The 27,113-nt window shown below is 44.2% G+C and overlaps 5 protein-coding genes across 14 annotated transcripts; 4 read left to right on the forward strand and 1 right to left on the reverse strand.

The window, feature by feature from the left end:
• The first annotated feature begins 260 nt into the window (after positions 1 to 260).
• LOC128307213 (transmembrane protein 47) lies at positions 261 to 6,103 on the forward strand. 7 transcript variants are annotated; one of them, XM_053044962.1, is made up of 8 exons: positions 261 to 283; positions 1,676 to 1,951; positions 2,114 to 2,313; positions 2,446 to 2,524; positions 2,595 to 2,781; positions 2,847 to 2,996; positions 3,063 to 3,125; positions 3,326 to 6,103. In XM_053044962.1, exons 4-8 carry the CDS (start codon positions 2,474 to 2,476, stop codon positions 3,484 to 3,486), a joined length of 612 nt encoding a protein of 203 aa, XP_052900922.1. In that variant the 5' UTR covers positions 261 to 283; positions 1,676 to 1,951; positions 2,114 to 2,313; positions 2,446 to 2,473; the 3' UTR covers positions 3,487 to 6,103. The 7 variants fall into 7 exon arrangements, with proteins under 7 accessions (XP_052900922.1, XP_052900921.1, XP_052900927.1 ...); XM_053044961.1 differs by having other exon boundaries at positions 1,676 to 2,313; XM_053044967.1 differs by lacking the exon at positions 1,676 to 1,951 and having other exon boundaries at positions 264 to 283.
• A 6-nt stretch (positions 6,104 to 6,109) lies between these two features.
• On the reverse strand, positions 6,110 to 23,958 carry LOC128307215 (protein-L-isoaspartate(D-aspartate) O-methyltransferase). Of its 4 annotated transcripts, none has more exons than XM_053044971.1 (6): positions 23,834 to 23,958; positions 7,181 to 7,269; positions 6,971 to 7,113; positions 6,666 to 6,903; positions 6,499 to 6,584; positions 6,110 to 6,428 (listed from the first exon to the last, which is right to left on the reverse strand). In XM_053044971.1, the coding sequence occupies exons 2-6, from the start codon at positions 7,233 to 7,235 to the stop codon at positions 6,267 to 6,269; spliced, it is 684 nt and encodes a 227-aa protein (XP_052900931.1). In that variant the 5' UTR covers positions 7,236 to 7,269; positions 23,834 to 23,958; the 3' UTR covers positions 6,110 to 6,266. The 4 variants fall into 4 exon arrangements, with proteins under 4 accessions (XP_052900931.1, XP_052900928.1, XP_052900930.1 ...); XM_053044968.1 differs by lacking the exon at positions 23,834 to 23,958 and adding an exon at positions 7,906 to 8,047; XM_053044970.1 differs by lacking the exon at positions 23,834 to 23,958 and adding an exon at positions 7,591 to 7,879.
• On the forward strand, positions 8,116 to 11,212 carry LOC128307211 (complex I assembly factor ACAD9, mitochondrial). The gene is made up of 4 exons (XM_053044958.1): positions 8,116 to 8,145; positions 8,219 to 9,239; positions 9,311 to 9,635; positions 9,708 to 11,212. Exons 2-4 carry the CDS (start codon positions 8,230 to 8,232, stop codon positions 10,230 to 10,232), a joined length of 1,860 nt encoding a protein of 619 aa, XP_052900918.1. The 5' UTR covers positions 8,116 to 8,145; positions 8,219 to 8,229; the 3' UTR covers positions 10,233 to 11,212.
• On the forward strand, positions 11,212 to 15,037 carry LOC128307210 (uncharacterized). Its single transcript, XM_053044957.1, has 3 exons — positions 11,212 to 11,319; positions 11,799 to 12,167; positions 12,230 to 15,037. Exons 1-3 carry the CDS (start codon positions 11,236 to 11,238, stop codon positions 13,943 to 13,945), a joined length of 2,169 nt encoding a protein of 722 aa, XP_052900917.1. The 5' UTR covers positions 11,212 to 11,235; the 3' UTR covers positions 13,946 to 15,037.
• LOC128307212 (uncharacterized) lies at positions 17,786 to 22,969 on the forward strand. The gene is made up of 4 exons (XM_053044959.1): positions 17,786 to 17,919; positions 18,824 to 18,995; positions 20,623 to 21,070; positions 21,775 to 22,969. The coding sequence occupies exons 2-4, from the start codon at positions 18,992 to 18,994 to the stop codon at positions 22,967 to 22,969; spliced, it is 1,647 nt and encodes a 548-aa protein (XP_052900919.1). The 5' UTR covers positions 17,786 to 17,919; positions 18,824 to 18,991.
• Positions 23,959 to 27,113: the final 3,155 nt, after the last annotated feature.

Below are 27,113 nucleotides of genomic sequence, written 5' to 3' on the forward strand. Positions count from 1 at the left end.
TCTCGATGTTTACAACAGCTTGCTGAAAAGTTTAACAAAATATTCGCAATGACCTAGAATCTTTTATCGCAGCAATAACTAGCAGAATGTTTCCATTTCTTTATCTCATCTAATTTCTTTCCATAAATTTCACATTATCTCTACCTTTATTGCAGAAAATATCATTATAGAGTATTGAAACACAGTCCTTAAACACACATTCGTGAAGTCTGTTTTGCGATCTGCTTGGTCTTATTTATAAAGTCATAAAGTCTCCTAGACGAGAAGATAGCTCTCAACAAAGGTACTGTGAAGAAAGTGTATTTTTACTAATAACGTCTCTATAATAATAATAATCCAAAGTATAACAACAACGGCATAACGTTCCTACGAGTCTTAAAAGAAAACCATCTCTCTTTGGTGTGTAGCGTGACCATAGATAATAGAAGTAGCATTGTTACTTGTTTTTTTCTTTCTTTGGCTGGTTCGTGAGCTAGCCGGAGTCGCTGAAGAGTTGGTGCAGTTCTCTTGGGTACAAGGGGGTATTATTTATAACTAACTTCATAAAAGGACAAAATAGAAGCATTTATTTATAGCCTTCACTCCAACCCGTCCGTTTAGAAAAAAGTCGGTATTAGCAAGTCGGTGTGCGGGATTTGACTGGGTGTCAACAATCAAATATTTGTGCAGTGATATTGAATACGAACACAGAGCGGACGGCTCCTTAAATCGCAAGATGTCCAGGAACTATACGGTAAAGAGCGATAATTACTATCAAAAGGAGATCGGGCTGCACAGTGTGCAATCAATCGACGGCGATTCCTTGCCAGACTACAGTGAATTCGATACCGAATCGGTTACTTTGGACTATTTCAAGGAAAGGTAAAACGAAGGTTTTAACTTTACGCATGTGTGCTCTCGCCCTGTATGTGCTTGTGTGTGTGTGTGTGAGTACTGTGTGTACACCGATATAAAAACATATTTTCCCCAACCGCCCAACCGAAGGAACGGAAATTTGGACGATACGTAAAGGAGTTCTCAATGTTGTGTTTGTGCGATTTCTTTCCCCCCACAAGCAAAATAAAACGGAAAATTCCTTGCTAACCAAAATTCTGTCATCCACAGTAATGCACTGCATCCTGGTACAAGCTACGAATTTTCTGCTTTCGCAAAGCAAACCATAAACAAACAAATCAACCGGGGTTTTCTGTACGCTCATAAACCGCAAGGATGCTCCTTGATACAACTTCGGCCACAAGAAACATTAGAACATTGAGTTGTGGTTCATGTTGTGTGCTGTAGTGAACGAGGCCACATAGTTTATGCTTGAGATTGAATCGACTACGGCATTACACAAGGGCGGACACATTAACTCCCCAAGATTGATTAAAAATAGAACTTAGCTTAGGACGTTGTTTGATGAAAAAAAGAAATTAGTTCTTTCTTTTCTTTCCACTGCGTGGGAAAGAGAAGCTATAGCTATGCATCCACACGTAGAAAACAGTAATATGGCAGTTGTTCATTGCGTTATGCTTTTTTGGTAAGGGATAACTTTCTTATTCGACTCGGAAGGCAAACAAAACAGTCGCTTTGTAGAAGCGTTGATATCAATTTTCCAGCAGTACATGATGCTACCTATAATCCTTCACAACACAAGCATATAAAAGTTACTAATTACCTTTAATTCTTTACCCAGGTTCGACCGTTTCTTCACACTAACTTTTACGGTGGTTTAAGTATTGGTTCATATTGCAATCTGCTGGTATAACACACTTACACGTACACTGTCCAGCATCCGATGCATCTGCAATTGAGCTGGGAATGAACTAATCAATGTCCAATAATATCATCGCGCTCCTCGTACTGACGTATCATCATATTCGTGCTTCGGTTGTGAACTATTGTCGCCATTTGATTCATATGACTACATCCAGCGGCACCTAACCTCAGCCAGAACCCAGCCACAACGCCGGTAAACGCATCCAACTTACAGCACAACAAAACACATCAGTCATTCATTTGTTTTAAATGCACAACAACCGTACTCTACTGTACTAATAGCAATTGAGATTTCATATTGCTTTTAATGCTTCTATGACGCTCTTGCTGTTAACGCCTGCTGTTTGTGTCGCAGCTCGATCTCTGCCGCTGCCTTACTAGAGTCAACAGTGTATCCTGCTACGTATTCCTCCAACTTGCTGTGCATGTTTAATGGTTGCAGTTGAAAGGAGCGCTTCTTGAACCAGGCCACAAATAGCCGAATAACAAGAAAAGGCGCGCGAAAGCTTGAAATCCAGTTGCATACGAATAATTCCGCATAGTTTAAGGCTTGAGGTGAGTTGCTTGTTTGTTTGTCAACAAAACATGCGACAACGATGGATAAATACCGATAAAGGCCGATGTAGAGCCTTTGACTAACATCCCCTTTTTCTAATATAAGTCTTTTCTATTGCACCTCTCTAAAAGCACCAAACGTGGACCATCGCCGGACAAAATGGCACCAACGACAACAATTGAAACTGTCACTATCACGCGACCATTGAAGGTAAAACCCGCTAGCCTAAATAATTAAACAACTTAAGAAATACACTCCATCTGGGGTTGTTCTTTTGTAGGTTATTGCTTTCATCTGCGGTGTTATCGTAATCATTTTGATGATCCTAGCCCTTACATCCACCGATTGGCTAATGGCAGAAAGTTGGCGCCAAGGACTGTTTGTTCATTGTATTGAGGAAGGTTATGAATTGCCATTGCCATTCAATCTGCAAGATCCCGCCGGATGCTATCCAAGCCGCGATGTTGGTAAGTCGCATATAGCTTCTTCAGAATACGATGGAAGATTGAGCTTTTGCAATTTTACTCTGCAGCTTATATCAAGGCAACGGCAGCACTCTGCATCATCACACTTGTAACCGATGCTCTGGCAACGTTTTTAACTGGATTGGGTCTTCGTACCCAGGACCATAACTTGAAATATAAGTTCTACCGTGTGGCTGTTCTCATCATGATGGTTGCACGTAAATATTTGTTAAAATAGCAAAAAAAAGACAAAAAACCTCCCAACTTCCAATTTTACATTTCAGTTATATCACTTCTCATCGCGGTGATCCTATACCCGATTTGCTTTGCAGCTGAATTGAATATTGGTAAGTGTAAGAAATATATTAAATATCACTTCATTTCACATTTAAGAGTTTATTTTATAGATTGATTAGCATGAAAATCGTGACAAAGAATTATTATTCATTTGCGATTAAATTTTCATATCCAATCTTTACAAATTAAATTCATCGCCTGAATGTCGATATGTATGTATCATTTTCTCTGTCTTTTTCTCTTTTTATAGCCAATCGGTTGGTATGGGAGTTCGGGTGGGCGTATGGTGTTGGCTGGGGCGCGGCAATCTTTCTGTTCGGTGCCGTCGTGCTCCTGCTGTGCGACAAAGAGTCGGAGGAGATCTACTACAAGGAAAGGAAAATTGTACACGACGCATCGTTAAGAGACTAGGCCAGGGCACACGCTCTGCCCGACGTTGTGCTTTAGACAATAGGAGAGAAATCAAGAGAAGAACACGCTAAATCACGATCCATCAACTGTCCAAGCAGGAATACACCGTCATCGTAGCCGAATCTCCCGATCAAAGTGAATGATGCGTCTTGGCTAAAGCGAACATCGTTGCACCCTGGTTATTATTAGCATGGTTTTGGTTTCCTCCTTCTATTTATTTCTTGCAATAACCTAAGCGGAAGTTTTGCATATGAATCTCAGGCGAGAGCCGTTGCATTCGTTACCATTATTTACAAACTCCCGGGAACGTTTATTGCTGTATGGCGCAACAAAACCATACGCTTCTTTATCGGGAAAGCAGATTGAATTGAAATTGATACGCGTTTCTAGTATTTATTGAACCACAAATTTGCCATATATCCTCGCACGCTGTGAATGTCGATTGTTTACAATCTGGTTTATGTTTTGTTTTGTTTATTTTTCATGCTGCTGCTATAAAACCCGATCTTATATCGGTATCGGTAGCTGACGATACGATTGATTGAGGTGAGACATACAATAAAAACACAGCACTACGTCAAATTGTACATATACCAATCCTCTCCAGCAGTCGAATCGAAACCGGTTGCAAACTAAAAAGTGAAACATAGCGTGGAATACCTACCTAGTAACAAATTGAACAAACAAAAACATCCCCATGCACAAGAACTTAGATGCACGCGATATCTCTGTTTTCTCTTGAAACGATCGGGCAGCGTTTATATCTTCTTTGTAGTTGGTTTGTAGCAGGACAGCCGAAGTAAGCTTAACGATAACTCATGTAGTGTTGTACGGAATTTGTAGGTATCGGGCAAACACAAAAGGAAAAACACATGATTGAGCGAATACTCTCTTAGCACAGGCAGACAGGCTGAGCTCCCCTCCTTCCGATTTAACAATCGCAACACACTACACATATATACACACATACATATATAAGATAATTGAAATCAAAGCGAATTCTTGTCATGTAAATTAGCATTGAATATTCAAACGTTTTTAAACGAATATCGAGCTCATGTAATATAATATATAACTAATTATTTCTTTCATCCGTTTTTTGCAAAACCGATTTGAACAAAAACAAAAAGATAGGTCTCATTCGAGCAAGCGAATCTCACACTTTTTATATGACGCGAGACGAAACAATTGATTAACGCGAAGAGACGAATCTTGCGGATCCGGGACGAACAAAACACTATGCATACATCCAAGGCTTCTGTCTTTACTGCTTTTTAGTATGATACGAATGCTACCAACAAGTCAAGTATAGATGGAAGCATTTTAAAATCATTTTCGTTTCCCATTTTTTTAACAAATACACCCAAAAAAACAGTGCGTATGAAAACCATGACAAAGGAAAGGCTCATTTTGCGATGCTTTTCCTTTTTCCCCGTAAAAGAAAATCACATCCCCACACACACGCATGTCAATGCATTAGGAACACATTTCGGACGGTACAGTTAATGCAAGCGTGGATTGGTTGGTAAAAGAGTCAATTGTGTATATAGCCGTAAACAAAAAGAATTCATTCATCATTACACATGTATAACCACACAAAAAACGTTGTAATAAATAATTTAAACATATCTATTGTACACGAACTGTTTCCATTTTGTTGTTTGGTAATGGTGAATATGTTTTTTATACTAAAATACCTTACTTGGGAGCACTTTAGACAGAAAATAATCAACTAAACGCCAGGTATATAAAGAGTTTGAATCGCGGGGCCAAAAGAGTACGAACATAAGTTTTGTCCATTCAGTTTTTCGTGCACCAACTCGTTTGCTCGTTTTGAGATACAGACCATACTGCTCGCCATAGATGTATTTAACTAGTAGAAATGTTAGTGCAAGTATTTGCAGGCAGGGTTTTATGTGTAGGTTTATTTATTTTGCAAAACTAACTCCAAATATTAATTGAATTTAATAAATTGCTTGACATGGTATACGTCCCGTGGAAACGATTTTGGTGGAGCGCATATAAATAAGGACGTTTAAAATTAGAATGCCCTTAGAGTAGGCGAGGGCCACCGAAGAAAACACTGCCAATTTGCGTACGGTAAAGGAACATACAAAAAAAAACATGACAACAAAATATCCATAATTAACCATAATTAGGTTCAAATCAAGATAGACGAGAGATAGATACATTTTTGAAAACATATCGGTATAGTTAAAAGGAAAGCAACTTTACGAAACGAATGATTAAAGTAAACTGACTCAATTTCCGCTGTATTGAGAGCTTCTCGAAAAGATGCACAAGGGCATCTGGTCGCATCAACTTTCGAATTTCGTGCAAAACGTGTGCGCAGTAAAAGATTAATCGGTTTTGTGTCAATTTTGGCACGCGAAAAACATACTGGGAATGATATAAAAAGGTTACGCACAACCCCTCAAAGGCGAACAAAAAACAGTGGAAACTACGGTTGAATGTACTCCTGTTTGTATGGATTTAGGTTTCTAATCAGTCCCCCCGAAAGACGCTATCTATCTGTATTGCTGTTTACTGGGACATTATACTAACAATTTGTTTTTAATTATAAATAAAACAATAAAGCGAAAAGTGTAACACCGTTTCAAATTAACATTGCTTTCGATTAACAATTTATTCGATTAAGATGATCATCATGCTGCTGAGCGTATTAAATAGGTTTTTACGATAGTGTAACCGAGAAAAATAAGTATAATTAAAACGACCAGTCTTGTCGCACCGTGGTACAGCTGTCGGAAAGTGCAGCATCATTTGTGCAGATCCGTCAACGGCACGTACATCACCCCCATCAGTTTGGTGTTGGTTATCTGCCCGTCAAGCGCTTTATCGATCTGCTCCAGATACTGTGTGCTACCTTCCGGACCGACCGGTACTATCAACCTGCCACCCGGTTTCAGTTGGTTGATTAGCTACAAAATACCAAAAATTTTGAAACGTGGTGCTACTAATAAGCCAAAAGAGAATTTCTCCCATGGTTACCTCTTGCGGTGTTTCAGGTGCCGCTGCTCCCACATGAATGCAATCGTACGGAGCATGTTCCTTGCAACCTTGTCGACCATCACCTTCTGCAATACGAAGGAATAATATTTACAAGCAATGCATAGAAAATTCTCCGTTTCAGCCTATATGAAATGATTGAGCATTACCGATGAGTATCAGCTTGCCCGTATCGATTAACGATTGATCGTCCTGTCCGATGTTTTTGCGGCCCAGCTCGACAAGCCGCGGATGGTGCTCAATACCGACAGCGTACCCGGTAGCAGTCGGATCTTGATGTATGAAGCGGGCAAAGCAAGCAGTTAAATATCCTGAACCAGAACCAACGTCCAACACCTTACTGTTGGGCTTCAGGTACGGCTGCAACAGTTCAAGCGCATGGGCGTGCTGAAAGAGGAATGTAATATTAAGAAAGTAGATAGTGAACCTTCGCTTCAGCCTTCAAATAAAGTACCATATGCGGTGCGCTAATAGTAGCACTGTGTCCAATCCGTTGTGGCGCATCGACATACGGTTCCCGGCTTTCCGGTACGTAATGCTTCCGATCGGTAGCTACCATTGCCTGCGCGACCGCTTCCGATTTGATGATGTTGTACTCTGCGGATAGGTAACGTAATAGTTTACAAACTTTAACTGAGTACTCTGTAGGGAGGGCTTTACTTACCTTGCAGCTGACGAATAAGATCCGCATTATTCAACCCCTTTGAACGCCAGGCCATTTTGTTGTCGGTTTGTGCTTAGGAGTGACTTACGCTGCAATGAAAGCAAATATGTTGTAGTGCTGAAGAATTTCAGTCATACTATTAATGAGATACGAAACGACACGATGCAGATCTTACGCAGTAAATTCTACAAAATAGTTCCCAGCTTTAGGGGTAGTTCGACGAAAAGAGCAGCAGCAGCAGCGAGTTCTGATATTGCTTCCGCAATTCTAGATGGTGCTGTCAAAATTCTTGCAAACTTTTTATCTATGCGCAAGGCCTACTGATCTTACTGCGAGCAGGTTAATTTTAATCTAAATCCTACTATGTTACTCCACCGTAAGAAGACAGATCATATGTATTATGGGCTTACAATTGTGTCATGAAAATTTTACATAAACAATTTCTTTATTTGCAGACTTCTCAGCCAGCAACGCTGGACACTCAGCTGTTTGGAAAATCAAAACAATAAAAAGGTCCTGATGATTTTGTTGTAGCGCTCGTTCACATATCACACTACACGGTTGATTATTTCCAATAAAATCAAGCCAAATTTTCATACCCAAACTGATTTTGTTCCTCTTCTATTACAACGCATTACAATAAACGTAATGCTTTGTTTTAATATTTTTGTAAATTCATTACATCAAGGAGGAATACACTTTTGGTTACATCAATAGCAACTTACAATAGCTCTTTTCAAATTCTTTTTCTATGCCGCTTCAAGCGTTATTCTATGGGATTGTTTGAGTGTTAATTATTCTAATTGCTGTTTTGTCACGAAAGAATTTTTCGCTCGTCTTCGGTGCAGCTACCACTTGTTATTTTTGTAATCTCCAATGGCTCCTCGGTCGCTGCGAACTGTCAAACAAAAACATTGTTTTCCTATTCCATAAACGTCAAATGCATAACATCACGGTGAGCTCAAGTCGGTGTTACGAAAACGTTTCTGCAAACATATGCAGCATTGCTAATAAACTGTACATAATTCCGCTTTCCAGAATAGACAACAATGCTGTTAAGAAGAGCGTACCGTCCTTTGGGGCGTTCCTTTTCAAGAACTGGCTTCATGCGCCATTCGACGGTACCCTCACAGGAACCGGCCGATTCGGAGACAATCTCGAGTGCCATCAATAACCTGTCCAAGCCCATACATGTGCAGCTGCCGAAGAAAAATCCCTTCATGAAGTCCATGTTTCTTGGTACGGTCGATACGGAACTGTTATCCTTTCCCGAATCACTCAACAGAGAAGAGCAGGCGCGAGTTACGAAACAAAAGGAAGACCTGGAGCGAGTTATGGGATCCGATAGTAAACAATCCACCATCGGTACGGAGCTTTACGGTCTGCAGGGACCGCTAGAGTACGGTGGCAATCAATTCATCGAGACGGAGCTAGCGTTTGTAAATGAACGGCTCGCCGATGATCGTTCCAAATCGCTGGTTGCACTCGAACATAATGCAATCGTGAAGCTGATCGCACAGTATGGCACCGATGCAGCGAAAGACCTTTACCTATCGAAGCTGTGCAGCGGTGAAATGATTGCAGCCAGTGCATTGTACGAGATGGACAGTTCCCGGCAGACGATGTTCAGTACGGTCGCCACGCTAGACTTTACCAGTGGCAGCTGGACACTGAACGGGTCGAAGGTGTTCCTGCGCAATGACGAAACCATTCCCGGACTGTTGCTCGTGATCGCATCCACCAAAAGCATGCAAAAGCTCAGTAAAGAAGACGGTACGTTTGCAGCTTTTCTGGTTGACACGAACACTCCCGGTGTTCGAATATCACAGAACGATCTTGGCAATGGAGGTCTTGCACGAGTAACAGTACAGCTGAACCGTATAGAGATACCCGAGACACATCTGGTCGGGAAGGAATCCGACGGTGTTACGATACTGTCCAAATATCTGTCAGCGGTCCGCGTACAATCCAGTGTGGTGCGTGTGGCACTGCTGAAGAAGGTGCTGAATTCGCTAACCGATTTTTGCATCCATTCGAAAACATCTAGCAGTGACTTGATGTGAGCATTGTAGCGTTGTAGTCAGGATGAACAGTAATTCTAACATTTTCTTGTTTACTACTTTTACGTAGGGATATTGAAATCGTACGGGAGCAGTTGGCACGCATGGCAAGCATAATTTATGCTTCCGAAAGCTTAATCTACATGACCGCCAGCTTGATGGATGATTTCGAAAATCAGGACGTAGAGATGGAGGCGGCTATAACAAAGGTCTTTACGACGAGCAGTTTGCTCAACCTGGCGATGCTTCCGTTGCAGCTGCTGGGTCCGCAGGGGCTAAGCAAAGAGTGCTCTTTCGAGGATCTGTTCAACGATGCGTTAAAGATGTTCATTGGCGATGAATCAGTCGACTCGGTCAATTTGTTCATTGCCTTGACCGGGCTACAGTACGCTGGTGTAAGCACCTGTTTTTCTACCGTTTTCTTACATTCGAAACTAATTTTTATCTTCTTGCTCTCACCGCTACAGATACACACGTATGAAACGATTAAAAAGGATCGTAACCCTGCCATGAACCCATCGTACGTGATTTCTAAACTATTCGAGAAAACTTCGATAGAAAATCCAAAGAAGTTTGCCAACCTGCAGCAATACTTTCATCCCTCACTCGAACCGGCCGCACACTGGATAGAGCAGTCGATCGTGCGACTGAAGCTCGCCACCGAGTGCGTTCTGTCTCGGCACGGTGCACAAGTGGTCGAACGGCACGTTGAGCTGTCCCGGCTGGCAAACGTCGCAACGCTGCTTTATGCAATGATCGCCAGTGCATCCCGTGCCTCCCGTTCGTACTGCATCGGATTGCGCCATGCGGCCCAAGATGTACACCTAGCGAACATGTTTTGCCGCGAGCATAGTGAAAAGATTAGGCTGCTGGCGCTAGAACTTGAAAAGGGACCGTACATTACGAGCGATGACGATTATAATGTAATAGCGCGCAATTTGTTCCGGGAAAAGCGCTACTATTTCGAGCATCCAATTACGAAGAACTTTTAAAGTACGCTTTTAGCATACCGAAAGGGAATTATAAATTCTGATAATAATTAGCAAACGGTAAACGTACGTAGAATGTAGTTGGTGTTTATTAGTAATATGGTATCACTTTTTTCTTAGTAATGTTTATAACCTTTTATTCGTTTTCTTTTTTTGGTTTTGAATAACGTTAATAGAAAGTTACCCAGTTTTCAAATCTTCGTTAGTGAGCATTAAACATGATGCTTATTTTCGGTAATCGCATATAATTTCGAAATATCTGCAAGGATTTTACACGTTGAATCGCATCCGGTAAGGACCACCTCCATGTTTCAGGATATCCAACTCCCCCAGTACAGCATGTAATGTAAACGGATGCGAATGCATTCGTTCACTCTCATCAAACAGCAAGCATAACATCGATACAGAACACAGCAAAGTACGTCAAGCGGAATCGCTGACCGTGGCTTTCTCTCTCGCTCTCTTGGTGGGAAAGGATTTTACAATATAATATCGCTAACAGAAACAGCGCAGGCGCGTACTCCAAAAAAAGGACGAAGTGTGTATGTTTTCCTTGCGCTCCCTAGTACAAGTGTTTGTCATGTCATGTATTGGGGAACAGCCTACTATTTCGGGTTTGCAGTAATAGTGATTTTGAAAACGAAAATAAGGTGGTAAATCCCTGCATCGATCAACGAAACCGTTCAGCTATGTGCGATAATTCATTGCCAAGCGTCGTTCAAGCGAGTAGTTGTTCTTCCTAAACAGGAAGGCGCGGGCGCGAGAGAGTCCCCAGCAAGGTGTGTGCAGTTTCGGGTGATTTCAGCAGCATATCGTCATCCGGAAGGGGTTTGTTGCTGACACGTCGAGCTAAAAAAGAAAGGGAATCCTAGCATCGATGTAGAGCTGCTTGTCTGAGGATTTCTGGAGGTATATTCCCGACGACCGAGGCTCCCTTGTGTCGCCAGTGTACATTCGAACCAAGCGCAGCAATTGGAGGTATTGTGCCGTAGCGCTACCCCGTATTATGTCAGCGGCCGTGCACTTGGTCCACGATGGGATGCTCCTCTTCCTGCTGCTAATCGGTGGACTCATCGCGCTAGTCAAACCAGTACGATATGCTATGCTGCTATTGTAGGCTTCAGTTTGCTTTTTTGGTGTGTTATTTTGTTTGTATTGTAACCCCCGCAGTAGTTGGTTTAAACATCCGTAAGGTTTGCGTTTTTAAAACCCATCGCCACCAAACGGCGTAACTCGATCAATAATAGTGTACTAGCGCGAATACGCGCAGTTGGGTAGAACTCCACGAGTGTATATTCGTTCGCCGTTTCTAATATGTGAGCTAAACCATAACGCGACGCCTCGTCGGACCATATCCTTGCATCGATTGCATTTCCCTCGTTTGTACCAGGCTAGGTTGCTTTTGCATGTGTTACTATGCCAGTGCGTTTCACTTTATTTGCATGTGTTTCGGTGTGCGTATGCGCAGATTCCGCTGTATGTGTTTTGTAAATAAAGCGTCACAGCATTCATTGATAATTCTGTATCTCTGCTCCATTTGCTGCAAAAACAAAAAAAAAAAAAAAATAGGTGACTGGATCGTCACTGGCACTGTGTGAAGGTGGCCAGACATGTCTTCCGCCGAAGGAATGTTGCGCCCAGGGCTGCTGCTACCTGTACGCACCGCCTGGTGCACCTCGTGTACCGATGGCGAACAACGACCATGTACTGAGCCTGTTGTTTGTGAACCATTGGTACTTCTGGTGCTTTGTACTGGCCATCGTACTGGCACTGCTCTGTACGTGCTCGCTATGGAAGAAGAGGCGACAACTGTGCGGTTGGGACACCTCTGCAAGGCACTCACAGTCGGAGGGTGACTCTGCCGGGTCCTGTTACGCACCACCACAGTACAGTCGGTGCAACTCGTTCCACATACATGCACCGCCACCATACACCGAGGTAAGTTCTCAACTACGAACAATCGTAAGTTCGGAGTAACCTCTCACACACCTCCGTTGCAGGTTGCATCCAAACCCGACCTATACCCGCTCGTCTTTAGCTACACAGACCCGGGCAAGGGTAATGGTGCCAACTATCTAATGGTGCAGTACTTCCGGAACTACATCGTCCAGCCGGTCGGTTCCATATCGGGCACCAGCACGGTCGACTCCCTGAGCTCCAGCTTCATCTGCAACGCCAACGAGGCGAACACACTAGTACCTCCGCCATACTCGCGTGCCGCCAGTCCGGATCTGACGATGTCGTTCCGGAACTATCTAATGCCACGTTCGGCCTCGCAACAGGTATGCCTTACTGCGTTCGATCGGTCGACGGGTGGCGCTGCCCAAACCGGGCAGGTGCAGGGTTCACGTAGTCAGGCCAGCTATCAACGGGACGACGATTCGCTACTCGACCAACATCAGCAGCAGCAGCAGCAGCAGTGCATGCTCTCACGCGAGCAACAGCGCGACGAAACGGGCCCGTCGGACGGCACTTTTGTTACCTCTACAATCAATCACACTAGCATAAGCAGTAACAATGTGTCCTTAATGGAGTGTCCGGAGAGTGAGCGTGGTGCCGGTAGCTACCATCCACGCAGGACCAATTTCATGGACCACGGACCAACTCAGCAGTCGATGAGCAGCAGCTCCTCTGCAGCAAACAACCCTGCCACCGATTGCTCCGGGTTAGTGCAGTGTGCTGAGCAGCAGCGTATGGTGGCGGGCTCCACGGAATCCTTCACATCACTTCCCGGCCCACCGTTCGAGGTGGGCCAGCAGGCGCACAATAGCAATAGCATACACCCGGCGAACCGATACACTGGTCATCTGGATGGTACCAGCGATAACTGTGATCTCAACATTATGCAATCGAACTTCGATCATCAGCGAAATACGGCGCTAGTGTGCAAGCTCTGTTGCTCCATGGGGGACATCACGGCCGGAACGCCGGCTGATAGGCGCAGCTACCATACCAAGGATCTGAGCGCGCTACACAAGAGTCTGGAAACCTGTTGCCATGTTAACCTGCACGGTAATCGCGACGCTCCACGGTTGTCGAGCCTCCAACCGACGGACAGTGACGATTCGATGCTGCACACGGATGTTGTGCGCAAGCACGACGCTCGAATGCGTAACTCGTGCGGTGTATCGAGTGTCGGATCGAACGTCTCAAGCCTTGTTAATCTGGACGCCTCCAGCTCACCGCCAAGAGCGACCAGCCCGACGGCTGAAGTACGCGAATTGCTGGAACAGATACGTCTGCTGCATAGCGACGGTACCGACGTGCAGGGAGCCGGCCCAACCGGTCTGGATGCTGGCGATGTCCAGCTATTCGACAGTGATGCCTCGCAACAACGGCCTAGTGGTTCCGACCAACGGCCGACGGGCGGGCAGTCGAGCTACAGACGGCCATCCTCGCTGATCGGTCGGCGTACCAAGCTCTGGTCGAAACCGGCCACCCAACATGGCGGAAGCAGGGGCATGTACATACCAATCTCCTTCACCCAAAGCTTCATGGCGCCGGGTACGAATGGTCGGCATCTTCGCAGCCCTGCCTCGATGTCCAGCGCGGCCAGCAGCTTTCTGAACCGTGGGCGTAGCCGTTACTGCTGGATGTCCAAATCGGCACCCACAACGCCCGGTGCGGCACCGGGCAGCTTTGCCGGCGGTACGCTCAGTGATAACCGGCCACTGTTGCTAACCGAGCAGGAGGAGGACGGTGAGCAGAACGTCTAAACACCGGAACCAAGCAGATGGTTTGCATTATTTGGTGAAAATTTACGTACGGTTCAGATTGTGTTTATAAGGTATGTTTCAAATGGTTGCCTCTGTGCCACCGACACGGTGGATCAATACCTCGAGAGCGATATGGTATACACTCAACAGAATGTGAGTGAGAGAGCAACACGTTGCACAAGCATTTAAAACCTACACGCATCGACGATCGCTCAAGAAACAACTGTCCAGTTGTGCACCTGTTGGTCAAACACTTGGTGCAGTTTCCTTAGACCACCAAACAAACATCCTAGGACGGTCAGGCGGCACCTCCCGTACACTTTAGAGCGACTGTATCAACGAATCATTTTCACTACTATTTAAAGCAATATTTATCGACCAAGATAACTCAGTAGAATGACGCTGAAACTCAACCTAGCAAACCCAGTAACAAACAGTCTTCGAGATCTATACAGCGAACTGTCTGCGCGTGTGATAGGCGGACGGCAATAGAGACGGATGGCCTAGCAATGGAGCCTTTGGCAGAAGAAAGTTTTAAAACGATAGTCGTGTGCATGTGGTGTAGGGCTTTTTCTAAGACGTCTATGTTCCAGGACCATAACGTGTTTCGTGTTTGTACCTTATCCCGTTTCGCTTGCTATGTTTGTATTTTTGTAACTTTGTAAAAAAAGTCACACACTCACACACAAACACACGCACAACCAAACAAAATACTCCCGTTCAGAATATTTGCAGGGATTTCCTATACTTATTCTGCTTTCCTGTTTGGAAACTGTACACAGAACAATAAGAACCTAGAGCGAAGAACAAAAAGCAAAGTGGCGCACGAACGAAACGGCACACACTGGCATTAATAATTTTAGGATGGTATAGTCTCTTAGTATCAAACTTAGTTTCAAATGCTTTCTTGAACAACTGCAATACAATAAAAATATAAATCAAATATGTAGAAACCAACAGATTTACCCTTTACGGATACAATTATCCTTTCGTATGTTGGCGCAACACATCAACGCACCTGGGCGCGGCAGCTGTTGATCGTTGTTTGTTGCTTGTTTCAGGCAGGAAGGAAAACAAATAAATTAAAAAGTTAGTGACAAAACAATAGCGATCGTACGTGACTATGGGTGTTTACGCATTGTTGATAACATACTTATACTAGTTAAACCGGCAGGATGCTTTTGAAATGTATCTTTCGCAGCGAGTCTTTCATTTGAATCTACAATTGGGAGAATGAGAACCATAACCTCTCTCAAATAATTCATGAATCTCTCAAGATCATAAATCTTTTAGGTTTCATGCATGTTTGAAGGGTTGTCAACCTCTCAAGATTCGCGAACCTTCAAAGATTCCTGACTTTTCACATTCTTCCATCACATCTTGGTCATCTGCTAGCTAGAAGAATCGTAAATAAATTCTATGCCATCACCAAAATGCCTCGATGATCCTCAAAGATTCCACCTCGGAATTTCAAACAACCTGTTGGAATCAGTGGAGGATCAATCCCCTTGGAGGCCCAGGGCGGAATTATAGTTGGGGCCTCTAATTTTAAAAACGATGCAGGAGGGAAGGGGAACATTGAGGGGGCTTGAAATGAGACAAGGCGAAAAGCGCAGTAAGAAAGGGCCTACTTTACTGCAGGGTTAAAAGGGTTTTATTCGCCGCTGGGCCACCCACGAAATGATCGCAAGTGTCTTCATAATGAGCGAAGAGATCGGCCCAGAAAATCTTGGATTTTTTGACGCACGGACAACCGACCTAAAATTGGAGCATCAAACTTCATACGCGAAAATCAAGCAAACGATCGAAATTCACATAAATATGTGCAGGGCCACGAAAGTTGACAAACTTGTCCAATGAACAAATCAACTGGTCAACTGTGAAAACCACTATACCATAGCCGCGCACACAATTGTTTTCAGATTTCCGATACCAGGAGAGCATGGTTTCCCAGAGGTGACATCTGCAGCATGGGACAAATTTGCCCATCACAATTGCTATTGCATGCTATCAAACACGTGAGAACGATCGCTAATAAGTAATTTCAATAAATCGGAAAGCATCCATCATCTCGCTCAAACTTTCCGTCGGTTGGTACGAAATTCCATACAAAACCAGCTGTTTTCCGATTTCCGATACCAGGAAAGCATCCACGGAAGAGGTAGCACCTTGTACAGCAATTTTGGTCGAAAACCGCCGAAAGGTATGCAATGCAGGAAATTGTTGGTAGATAATATTTCAACTTCATGTTGAAAGTCCTCTCCTCAATAAAATTCGAAATCTTCAAGGAACTCTGAATCTTTTATGGCTCGCGTTATGTAACTTGAGTTATCAGCAAGATGCTGATAGGATTTTCCTGTAGGATGTTGATGTGCGAATCAGTAGTCATAGCTCCATGCCTGGCCGATCCACCACTGAACCGAACTTGTTTTGCTTCTGTACGATTTTTCCCACGGCTGCTTTGCTTCTGTTGTATTGTATAGCAGCATTTCGATGAGAATATTCCCTTTTTCGACGTTTCACGATTTGTCTTCCTTCGTCATTTAAAAACATATACGATATTTTTATAGCATCAAAACGATAAGTTATGGACAATTGTGTGTCAATAAGTTATGGACAATTTTTCAGTTTTGTCAAATGCAAAGAATTATTTTTGGTTAGTGTATTTTTTATACTACAACTAGGTATTGGATCTGGTAGAGTACGTTAAGAATAACATATAAACTAAAAATTTGCAGCGATATAGTTTTGTTTCTGACTAAAACAATGTCCAAAACGTGAAAAATCAAGGGGTGCGCACTTAATGTTGACAACCACTGTGTATATGTAAAAAAAAACAAGTTAGAATAACCTCAAGGATCTTTAGTGAAAAAAAACGTAATATTTAAACGATTTTATTTCTGCCAAATACGAAAATTCAACTTCATGTCCATACCAAGTTTGCTATTGCCACTTTAAACTGGGCTACAACTCGTACAAAACGGGTCCTGCGCAGTCTTTGCCTTGGTATACTATTTCGCAACATGCTGATGTACCGACCCCACCAAAGCATTGCTGTCAGGGATGCTGAAGCTCTAGGAGCTCTGCAGCTCGCGACTACTCTAAGCTCATTTGGCCAAACGAATGAAATATTACCTTACAAGTGTAATATTTTTTAAACAAAAAGATCACCAAATATTATCTTCAAAGAGTATAATAACCGCGTCGCTATACACATTAATTCTTACACGTTCGCAATTATAAGGTTTCAATTAATAAGGCTTATCTTTGTTCAGCCTGCAATGGTTGTCTCTACTTTTCATTTAATGTAGAGTTTGCAAAGGCACAAAGACAACATGTCGTTAGTCATGTTGTAACTTACCCCATTCCGTATGCGTCTTCGTTATATTACATTTTTCCTCCAGCTTAACAACCCTCCCCCCGATCACGATATCCTTACCACGCGCTCTCTCTCTTTTTCTCTCTCTCTCTCTCATTCCCTTTCTTTAACTCCTTTTAAACTGTTTTTTTTCCTCCATCAATCTGCAAGATGTTATTAGTTTACCGAGAGCATCATCCATCTGATCGGAGCGAAGTTGGTTCACAGCGCAGGAGAGTTGTGTTACGATATCTTCTCCGCGGCTCTGTGCACTCTCCCGTAGAACATCTGCTCCCGAAGGTGTTGCTTCATCGACGCACTGAAAATTTGGATGCAGTGTGGCGCTTAGGTTTTCGCGAATAAAGACGCTGGCCGACAGGACACGTCGCGTCGGGAAATCCAAAACCTTTACGGGTATCGATTGTTGGAGCGTACAGCGAAAAAAATTCACTCCGTGGTACAAGGGCGGCAGATTAGGGCAAACACTTGGAAACCGAAGTCGTACGGAGCTGCTGCTGGTCAGTGCTGAAAATGTGACAGACGTTCCAGTGGGACACGCAGTGTGAAGCTAATAAAAGAACGAACCAAGCAAAGGGAAAAACAAGCAACGGAAACAGTAAGCTTCAACAATAATTTTCACCAAACGGTTTGGTACCGTGCGTGTGACGAGATGAAAAGAAAAAAAAGTCTGAGCAAGTTAGTTCGCAGTTAAAATCAGGTGCTAAGTTCAAACATGGCCGTACAACGTTACATAGAGGAGAAGCATTAAGGGAGTTCAATTTAAAAAGAGCTTTTTGGCACCAGCATACGTAAATGGAAATATATTTATATATATACTAGTCTCGTGAGAATAGTATTTGCACACCACAGCAAAGTGCTGAACAGTTTACCCACCTTCCCATCTTAAAGAAAAGCTCCCTCACGGGGTAGAGTTTTCAAAAATTACCCACATAGTGATTCGCTTTAATGCACGCATGCCTGCACAGTTCATTACCACAGTGCCAGTGGCAGAAATACACTCCCACCAGAGACTGTGACATAATTAAATCTCGTTCATGGGAAGCGTAATTGTTTGTGCATCAGTGTGTGATTTCTAGCCTGCGGGGTGAAATATATATATACATACATACATTTTAAATTCTCAATTAGCTCTCCTGCCTGTTCCAACAAGCTTGTTGTATAAACTTTATACAACGTCCCAATCGCCTACGGGTCAATGGACGAGATTGTCAAACTTCCATCCCGAAGCGTACAGCAGGAAATGATGTTTAAATCAACTCCAAATAGACATCAAGGACACACCTCCCGCTTCAGAGGGAGGTCATCTATAAAATTGAAGCAGGAAAAAAAAACGAAGGTTCCATGTTGACACTCTGATTGACAAGTAAACATGTCGTATGAAGCGTTATATACATTACGTCCCAACAATAGCCTAGTTATTATATCTTGGCAATACCAGTGTTAAGCATATCTGAGGTAACGCAATTTCTTACTATTTCGTTCACTTTTGCCCATGCCAGATCCTTCAAACTCACCGATCAATTACAATCATCGCAATTAGACGAAACAATAAAAGGCACTGTGAGGCACTTTGTCGTCTAGAACTCCACAGTGAACGGGTTGCTAGTACCAGAGTTGGTGTCAAGTAACGCTCTACCCCTTGGACGGCTACTTTCCAGGCTTTAAACATGGGTAAGTAAGGCATTTGATTAGATTCTTGAGCCTCACTAATAGCTGAAACGGTTATACCTAACGGTTGTAAAGAGTCTTACGACGTAAGCGGACATCTTGTGCTCCACTCTATATTTTGCAAAACTGCCCGTACAAGGGTTTTTGCTAATTAACTAAAGTGGTTATGATTTCTCAGTTGTTTCATCCTCCAACCCCTCTCCCCCTTTTTTCCCCTCATCTTTTGTTTATTTCCTCTTACATCTTGTGCGACAAACAAACTTCACGGACGCAGCACAAATGTATGACCGTGAACCCGCAATATTTATCGTCCCCATTTTTATTTCGTCAACAGTCCGCCCCATCTTCGTAACCCGTAATGGTGAATGGAAGGAATGCTCTGCGCCCCAAGAGTTTTCCTTTCCCTTCCACCCGCCCCTCCGAAAAGGATGCTCTGGCGAGCAAACACGCAAAAAGGAAGTGCGAACCCTTGAGCGAATCCAACTGAACACACACACACACATACACACATACACACACAAATACGCACATCTAGGTACATGCATACAGAGACATGTGTATGTGTGGCATGTATCTCACTCCAGCAAGTTCACAAGTTCAGTGTTGCGAAGTGTTGGGTAACTTATGGGAAGGGCCGAAGCAGTTTGAAACGGTAGGAATTTTGTAGCTTCGCACACGTCAGTGCCGGAATGAAGAGAAGCGTTTAGCGGAATCTCTCGCACAGCATACCAAACCTTAGGTACCTTACCACACCGCTCACACTAGACCCCACCCCACCTTGCTCTCACTCACTTTGACGCACGCATTGTACATTAACCGGACCGTTGGAGGCCGAATTTTCAGACACAAACACCACACCAAGTCTCCATTTTGCAACCATTTCGGTACCACCCCATGTCTTGCTAAACGCTAATTAGCACTAGGATACTACTGTACTAAAGTTTTAGAACAATAAAAGAGAAGTAAAAGAACCATCACGGGCAGCTAGTAGCAAGCAGTAGTAGTAGCAGTAGTAGCAACTGCGTCACAGCAAAGTGCTTTTCCATCACCATTTTATAGGTTTATTTTTCGGTTGGTTTTATTTTCTGTGTGTTTGTTATTTTTCCACCACCACACGCTTGCCTGATGCTACAGCACCGGAAGCATCCCAAATCAGTTTACGCCTTCGCGTCTTCGAACTATGTTTTCGTTGTACCACACGTATCGCTTAAAGCAGTGCAGTGCAGAAGCAAAAGAAAGATAACGTAAACAAAACATAACCTTTGGAGGGTTTGTGGTGATTGCGCGTGATTGCTGGCGGGAAGCGAACCAGGCGTAATTGATTTTAGTTTTGTTTATTTTGTCCGCAAATCGTAGCTTTCTTTCCCTTCTATTTAAAAACGATCGATTTTAGAACTAACGACAATCCGCTTGCTATTATTATTAGATACGATTTTCTCTAGCTTAGTACCGTCGACGGTTCAGCGTTACTGCTGATATATGACTGCCAGCAGCACGTTTTGTACTGTGCGTTTTTTTGCTTTCCAACCCCGTAGCTCACCTCATGCGGATGTGTACAGTCTAGCGTCTCGACTACATTTTTTTCGTTCTTCTGCTTTTGCTTAATCTATTATCGCCCACCCCGCCCCAGATTCGTTCTTCCGGCTGAGAAGGTCGTCCCACACGCCGTCGTACAGCCAGGGCGGCCAGGAACCGCTGATCGTCGTCGAGGAGTCGGAAAACAATGAAAAGGAGGAGGAAACAAGCAATCAATCGTCCCAGCGCCAGAGTCTGGACATCGAATCGCCCGAAAATCCGTACTTGCTGTCGCCATGGCGCGAAACGCGCAAACACTCACTACCCACACCACCCTGCACCAGCGGCATCACCGCCAGCCAGGTGCGACGCCTGTCGGAGCGGGGCGGTGAAGGGTCCGGTCCGTCGCCCCGCGAACAGGCCTTCCTTGCCACGTTGTACAGCACGCCCGCACCGCAACCGGGCGGCCGGCGCCATTCGGTCGTCACGATCAGCCGCGTTCCGCCCACGCTATTCGGCCGGAATCGCAGGGAGTCTATTGCTGCGCTACCTGCTGGCCAGCGGTAAGTACACGAAACCGGTCCATAAATACTCCCTGACATTGTAAATCAAGTCAATCGTCAATCGTTAATCAGTCAAGTCAAGTGAACTTCATGTCTTGGACGTACTGTAGTAAACTACCAGGCGCCTCCATTGGGATAAACACAAAAGACTCCAACAAGCAACGAACGTATTAAATATTATAGAGATTTTTTTTTGAGTTTTAAAGACTTTAAAGTTTTAAGAAGACTGTCAGCAACAACTTCAGAAACCTATGCCGGACGGCCCGTTAGGACATTTACGTCAGCATAGGCCATGACGGGTTTAGACGAATCCTACAGTAGGCCAAGGCCCCCAAGCGGTTGTAACGCCTATCAATTAAAGTGATATCATTCAACAAAGATTAAAGTTGTCCGAGAGTTTTACATCAATTTGAGAATTCCGCACAAGTCTGTGGTGTTACACTCTCTATTTACTTTTCCCTGGCGTGAAACCTATCCAACCGATAATAAAGCATTAATTAAGTTTGCATTGGTTAGTACTGGGGATGAGTGATGCCCATTTGCTAACAAAATTATATCCCCCCCTCCTTTCAGTCAACAATTCCCATATACTCAGTGAGGTTTTAGGTTACTTCAACCGCTATTTGCATCTCTCTTTTTTCTTCTCTCTCTCTCTCTCTCTCTCTCTCTCTCTCTCTCTCTCGCCCTCTCTCTTTTGTCTTTAGTTCGAACGCAAGCTCCCGACGCGAAAGCAATATTGGACCGCCGCCATCGACGGACCACAGAGGTAGTATACACAATTTACAGTTAGATATTATGGATGATATAGTACAGGCTAGAAAAGCGCGCATGAAGCTGTGGAACACGAGCAACGAGCGTGTGTGCGAGGTGCAAACGCTCGACGAGGCCGGTACCGGTTCCAGCTCGCCGATGCGCTACACCAACCGGCGCTACTCGGACTTTGTGGGGACCGCGTTGCCCCCGATACAGTCGTTCCGGCGCGCCTCGGAGATGCCGATCTCGCCGTGTGCCCCGCTCCTGCCGGCCAGCTCCACCAACGCAACACCCGCAGCACCGGCCGCCGGCACCGACGCGTCCTTTAAGCCGAAAACGAAGATGGGTATCGTGTGCACCAACACTGATCTCATATCTCTCTTATCGTCTCTAGCCTCGTCAGCGACAGAGATTAATCGATGTGGCGAGAAAGAGCACCCTAGCCCCCTAGCTTCCCACGCGTTTCCGCTGCGGTCCGCCGCCAAAAGTCCGACCGCTGGCACCTCGTCCACGGCTGCCGGCGGTGGTGGTGGTGGTGGCGACCAGCCGAAGAGCAATCTGCAGAAGAATCGCTCGAACAGTTTTGACATTTCGCTCTACCAGAATATCAAGCAGCTGGCCACCGGTGGCGGTACGCTGACGGGTGGTGGCGGTGGTGGTGCTGGCGGTGCAACCGACCAGGAAAAATCCTCCGTCGAGTCCGGTTGGTTCATCAAGCGGCACCAGCCGATGGCACGCCGCAAATCGGCGGCCAAATCGCCGTGCGCCACCGTCACGTTCGCGCGCGAAACGTTCGACAAGCTGCGGGACAAGGAACCGGCCCACAAGGACGAACCGAAGCCCAAGCCGAAGGAGTCCCGGTCGCCGCTGAACAAGCTGAAATGGGACGGCCGGAGCGCTATCGTGGACGCCCGCATGATTGGGCACGCGATCGAAAACTTCATCACCGGCTCGTCGTCGTCCTCGTCGTCGTCCGGCAAAAAGTCGTCCGCGGCCGGGGGCGGCAAGGACGGTGCGGGGGGCCGCACCGGTGCCAAGAAGTCGTCCACCTCCAGCTGGTTCGGCAAGGCGGACGAGGATGAAGATTCGAACGATACGTGCGACTCCTCGCTCTGCTCCACGCTGAAGGATCTGTTTGTAAAGTAAACCCATAACCTCCCGATCCCCGTTCGGGGGGTGGGAGAACGTGGGGGGAGAGAGGGAGATCTTCCTCCCAGCTGTCTAACTTACTACATCTGGATTTACTGACAACATTTATACACCTAGCTGCCGTCGCTACTGCTACTGCACGGAACAACCGGAGACACGGTGTTGCCGTTCCATTTATCCGCGTTCAGTACCAGTTGCGCCGCGTGCCCCCAAAATGCCCACCGAGTAACAATGCAGGAAAAAGGTGTAGTTGTGTGCAGGTGTGACGGTCGTATTTAGCATGGAGTACGTATTGTAAGTGCAGACGACACGTCGACACGCGCGGCCTGCGCGCGTAAACAATTAACATTTACCAATCCCACCAATGTTAGTCTAGCCTTTTTGACATCTACCGATATCGTGACAAGTTTTACTAGGCTAAATGGAAGAATTACTAAACAAGGAAGAAAGAGAAGAGAGAAAGAAGAAAAGCAACATGAAGCATGTTCGTACGTTGTGCATCTTGAGCGCATTTGCCGTTTACGTTTCACGCATTTTTCTACAAATTCTCAACACTTATAGCAATACTTGCATGTTTGTTTTTGCTTTGTGCACCGCGCAGAGGCGAAGGTGTCAAACAAACACAATAGTAAAAACAAATCAACAGTCAACAGGCGTGAAACCGTAAGCCGTACTAAATATTCTAGCGTCGTAATATTTGTGCAATCAATTCCCACCATTGCGTGAACCATGTCACTAGCAGTTTCTCTAGAGCCGACCACCCTTTTGTCCCGAATGTTCGGAATGCCCAACCACACAAACAAAAAACATCCCCATAACTCCTTACATTTTTGCTTCGTTTTGTTTTTGATCGTTACTCACCTGTGCCAAGGCTATGTTTGGTAGTGACGCGCAATACAGCCGTTTATTAGTACATTCGCATATTGAAAAAAACGGGTTACGTGAGACTAAAGCAACATGAAACTGCGATACTGTAACGTTCGATCCACCGGTGTTTAATGAGTACGGATTCCACAGAGAGCAATTTTGCCCACCTCATACCCAAACGGCACGTGAATCTTAGTGTGCGTCACTAGGCGTCAGATGTTTACATCTACAGCGTTTACTTGTAGACTAGATATACTTGTAAGTGTCTAAAAATTGCGTGTATTCAAGAGAAAGTCGCTAGTCGTGTAGAAGGGAGAGAGAGAAAGAGAAAGAGAAAGAAAGATGAAGAAAAGGAGAGTAAGAGAGTCTGGCGTACCTATCTCTACCATTACCTGCAGTCCGTTTATAACGCAGGATTCATTGCGCTGTTCTTCCACTCAACCGTTCTATCCGTACACCTGCAGTTACTATGGGATGTAGTAGTAAAAAAGCCATAAAATCTCTCACCCACCGTTTTACTACACACCGGGAAGCGAATAATGTGTGAACAGGCTAAACAAAACAACAAGCTGAAACAAACATCTTTCCCTTCCCGTTTCGATCGGTTCTCACCTCCTCTGTACGCAAGCGTTAGCACTGCACCGACTAGACTGAAGTGGTAGAGATAGGTGCCCATGACCGTGTGTACCGTGTGTAAAAGAAATATTTAAAACACACGCACAACAAACAGGTTCTTTTTTCCATATACATATATATATATAAATGTGTGTAAAAGAACCCCAATCCTAGAACAAGGCGAGATTAAGCCGAAGATGCGTAAACGCACCGAATTGATGCCCACAATCAGGTGCTGCACATCTGTTATTAGCTGCCTGAGGGGGTAAACGAAGGTGGTGCTAAAGTTAAGCTGCATCTCACTCGCATGCTAAACCACCTTAACTGACACGCGACTCAAATTCGCCGAGGGCATACAATTTGTTCAACAAACCAACAAAAATAAGGAAGAACACATGGTGGCGTTTTCAAAAAAAAAAACTAACTTTAATATACCGTTTTACTTCATTCTTGGATGTGATTAAACGTAAGCAGTACATCTTAACCGACAATCGTGACATAGATAGCAGCAAAAGAGTCCTCCCACCGACACGCGCCGTGTTTCGCTGGCACCAAGTTGTGGTTGTTAAATGAATAGTGTAAACTGATTTGATATCGCCTCTTTGTAAGCTCGTTTCTAGATCGAAGCATACACATATACGGAGTAGAAGGGCAGAGAGAGGAGAGATGGAGGGAGGTAGAGGGGAGCAGGAACACAGATAATCGGTGTATGTGCGGGTTGCAAACACAATCACATTAGTGCACAGTCATATGCGTGTTGATACAAACGATTTGGACAACTTTGTTCTTCAATATTTTTAAAACGCTAACATATCTCAAGTTATTGTAGGTAACATATCGGACAGAACATATAGCGCTGTATGCAAACATACATACTGTTCCCATTGCCCAGCCTCCTTCCGAGAACCTTCCTGCTCCAGAGTTCCTGAGTCGCCAGATGTAGCATCATTTTCAATGTGACGGAATCGAGATTGTGGCAAAATTTAGTTCAAGGTATCGCATAATTAATCCCTTTGAGTCACATTGCACTGAGATGGCGGAAAAAGGCAACTCACTAAGATGAATCAGAGTTAGTGAGTTATAGTAAGGAGTGTAACTCCTTAACTGACTCATTGCGGAGAAGTTGCTCTTCAATGAGCCCGCCGTAAAGAGTTATAACTCGTGAATTGAATATCAATAATGAATAATATGCGAACGAACCTGACTCATCTAAACCAGATTAGATCAGCAGGCTATTAAAGAACAACTAGAATAAAAATAGCAGGAAGGTTAAAAAACTGCCTAAGTTGTTACACTTACGATTCGTGATTTAAATCTCCGTCAACGAGTCTCAGAATCTCTGAAGGTTTATCGCAAATGAGCAATGCCGTACTCTTTGTGAGGATTCGATTGAACGCGATTGGCAGCTTCAAATTGGTGATGAGAAAAGATAAAAAAAGGAGCGGAACGAATCCGTTCACTTCTTAAAAGGAGTGGAACCGCTCCAACAGGTCCGCTCGTTTGTGCCAAGGAACGATTTTCGAACCGTCGTTCCAAGGTGCGATATTTGGAACGGAATCGGAAAGTACCTGAGGAGCGAAAATTTTTGAACCTGATGTCGTTCACTTCAGGCAAGGAGCGGAACCAATCTGCCAGGTTCGTTCCTTATATCCCATCCCTGCTTCAAATGCTATACCAATCCTCAATATCGTTTCACATTGTAACACCGAACTATTCGATGCCATTTGGACTCAGAGCTCTGCCCCAAGCAACGGTTTTATTTACTATTTTCAAAAAAAAATCCTCCTTTCGACAGGGTTCCCATTCCAGTTCCCACCCAAAAAAAAAAAACCTTTGATACACAAACAAACAAACAAACAAACAAAAAACTAAAGTAAACTACCAGAAGCAAACTGGCAAAGCGCCTACTTGAATTTGCAGTTTTGCGTCCAATGAAACCACCGACAAAAGCCCTCGCCTACAGTGAACGCGTTAGTGAATTAGCTGCATGTGTTTTTTAGGGGTGGAAAAAATCATTATTCCCCACACTGCTGTAAGCAGCCAACAACCATACGCAGATAGTAACAATCTGAAACTATTGAAGCAAAGTTTCATCAATCGTGACAATATATAAAACTGAAATGGAAAAGTTATATCAAAACAATACCGTACTGTTCCGCATTTCCGTACACCTAAATCCCAAAACAAAAAAAAAAACAAACAAAAAATGCGCTCATTTATTCGGAACCGCTTGTGAGAAAAGGGGTTTTTTGTACACTGTTTGCAGTAAACGAAATGGGAGTGGATGTAATTAAACCGCATGTGAAAGATGAATTAAATGAATGCGTGGATTAATTAACTGCAAATTAATGCGTAAACAAATCGTGTAACATTTCACTAAATGTTAATAGTATACCTAGTGAGGGAGTGAATTAAATGGGAGAAAAAGATGTAAAAGGAAAAAAAGAACACGGAACAGAACAAAATATTTTTAAGAATTTACTGTTAACATCTTTAAACAAAAAGGGTATATTTTTTTTATTCAAAGGGTTTTCCTAGTACATTAACCAGCGTTTCCTCTCAACGCGTAAACTGATTGTTGTTACATTTAGCGTTAAGATCTATACAATAAACTAGTTGATGAATGTTTACAAAACTTGAAAAAAATGACACATCATTG

This window comes from Anopheles moucheti, chromosome X, assembly GCF_943734755.1.
Source record: "Anopheles moucheti chromosome X, idAnoMoucSN_F20_07, whole genome shotgun sequence".
In the NCBI taxonomy this organism is placed as follows: domain Eukaryota; kingdom Metazoa; phylum Arthropoda; class Insecta; order Diptera; family Culicidae; genus Anopheles; species Anopheles moucheti.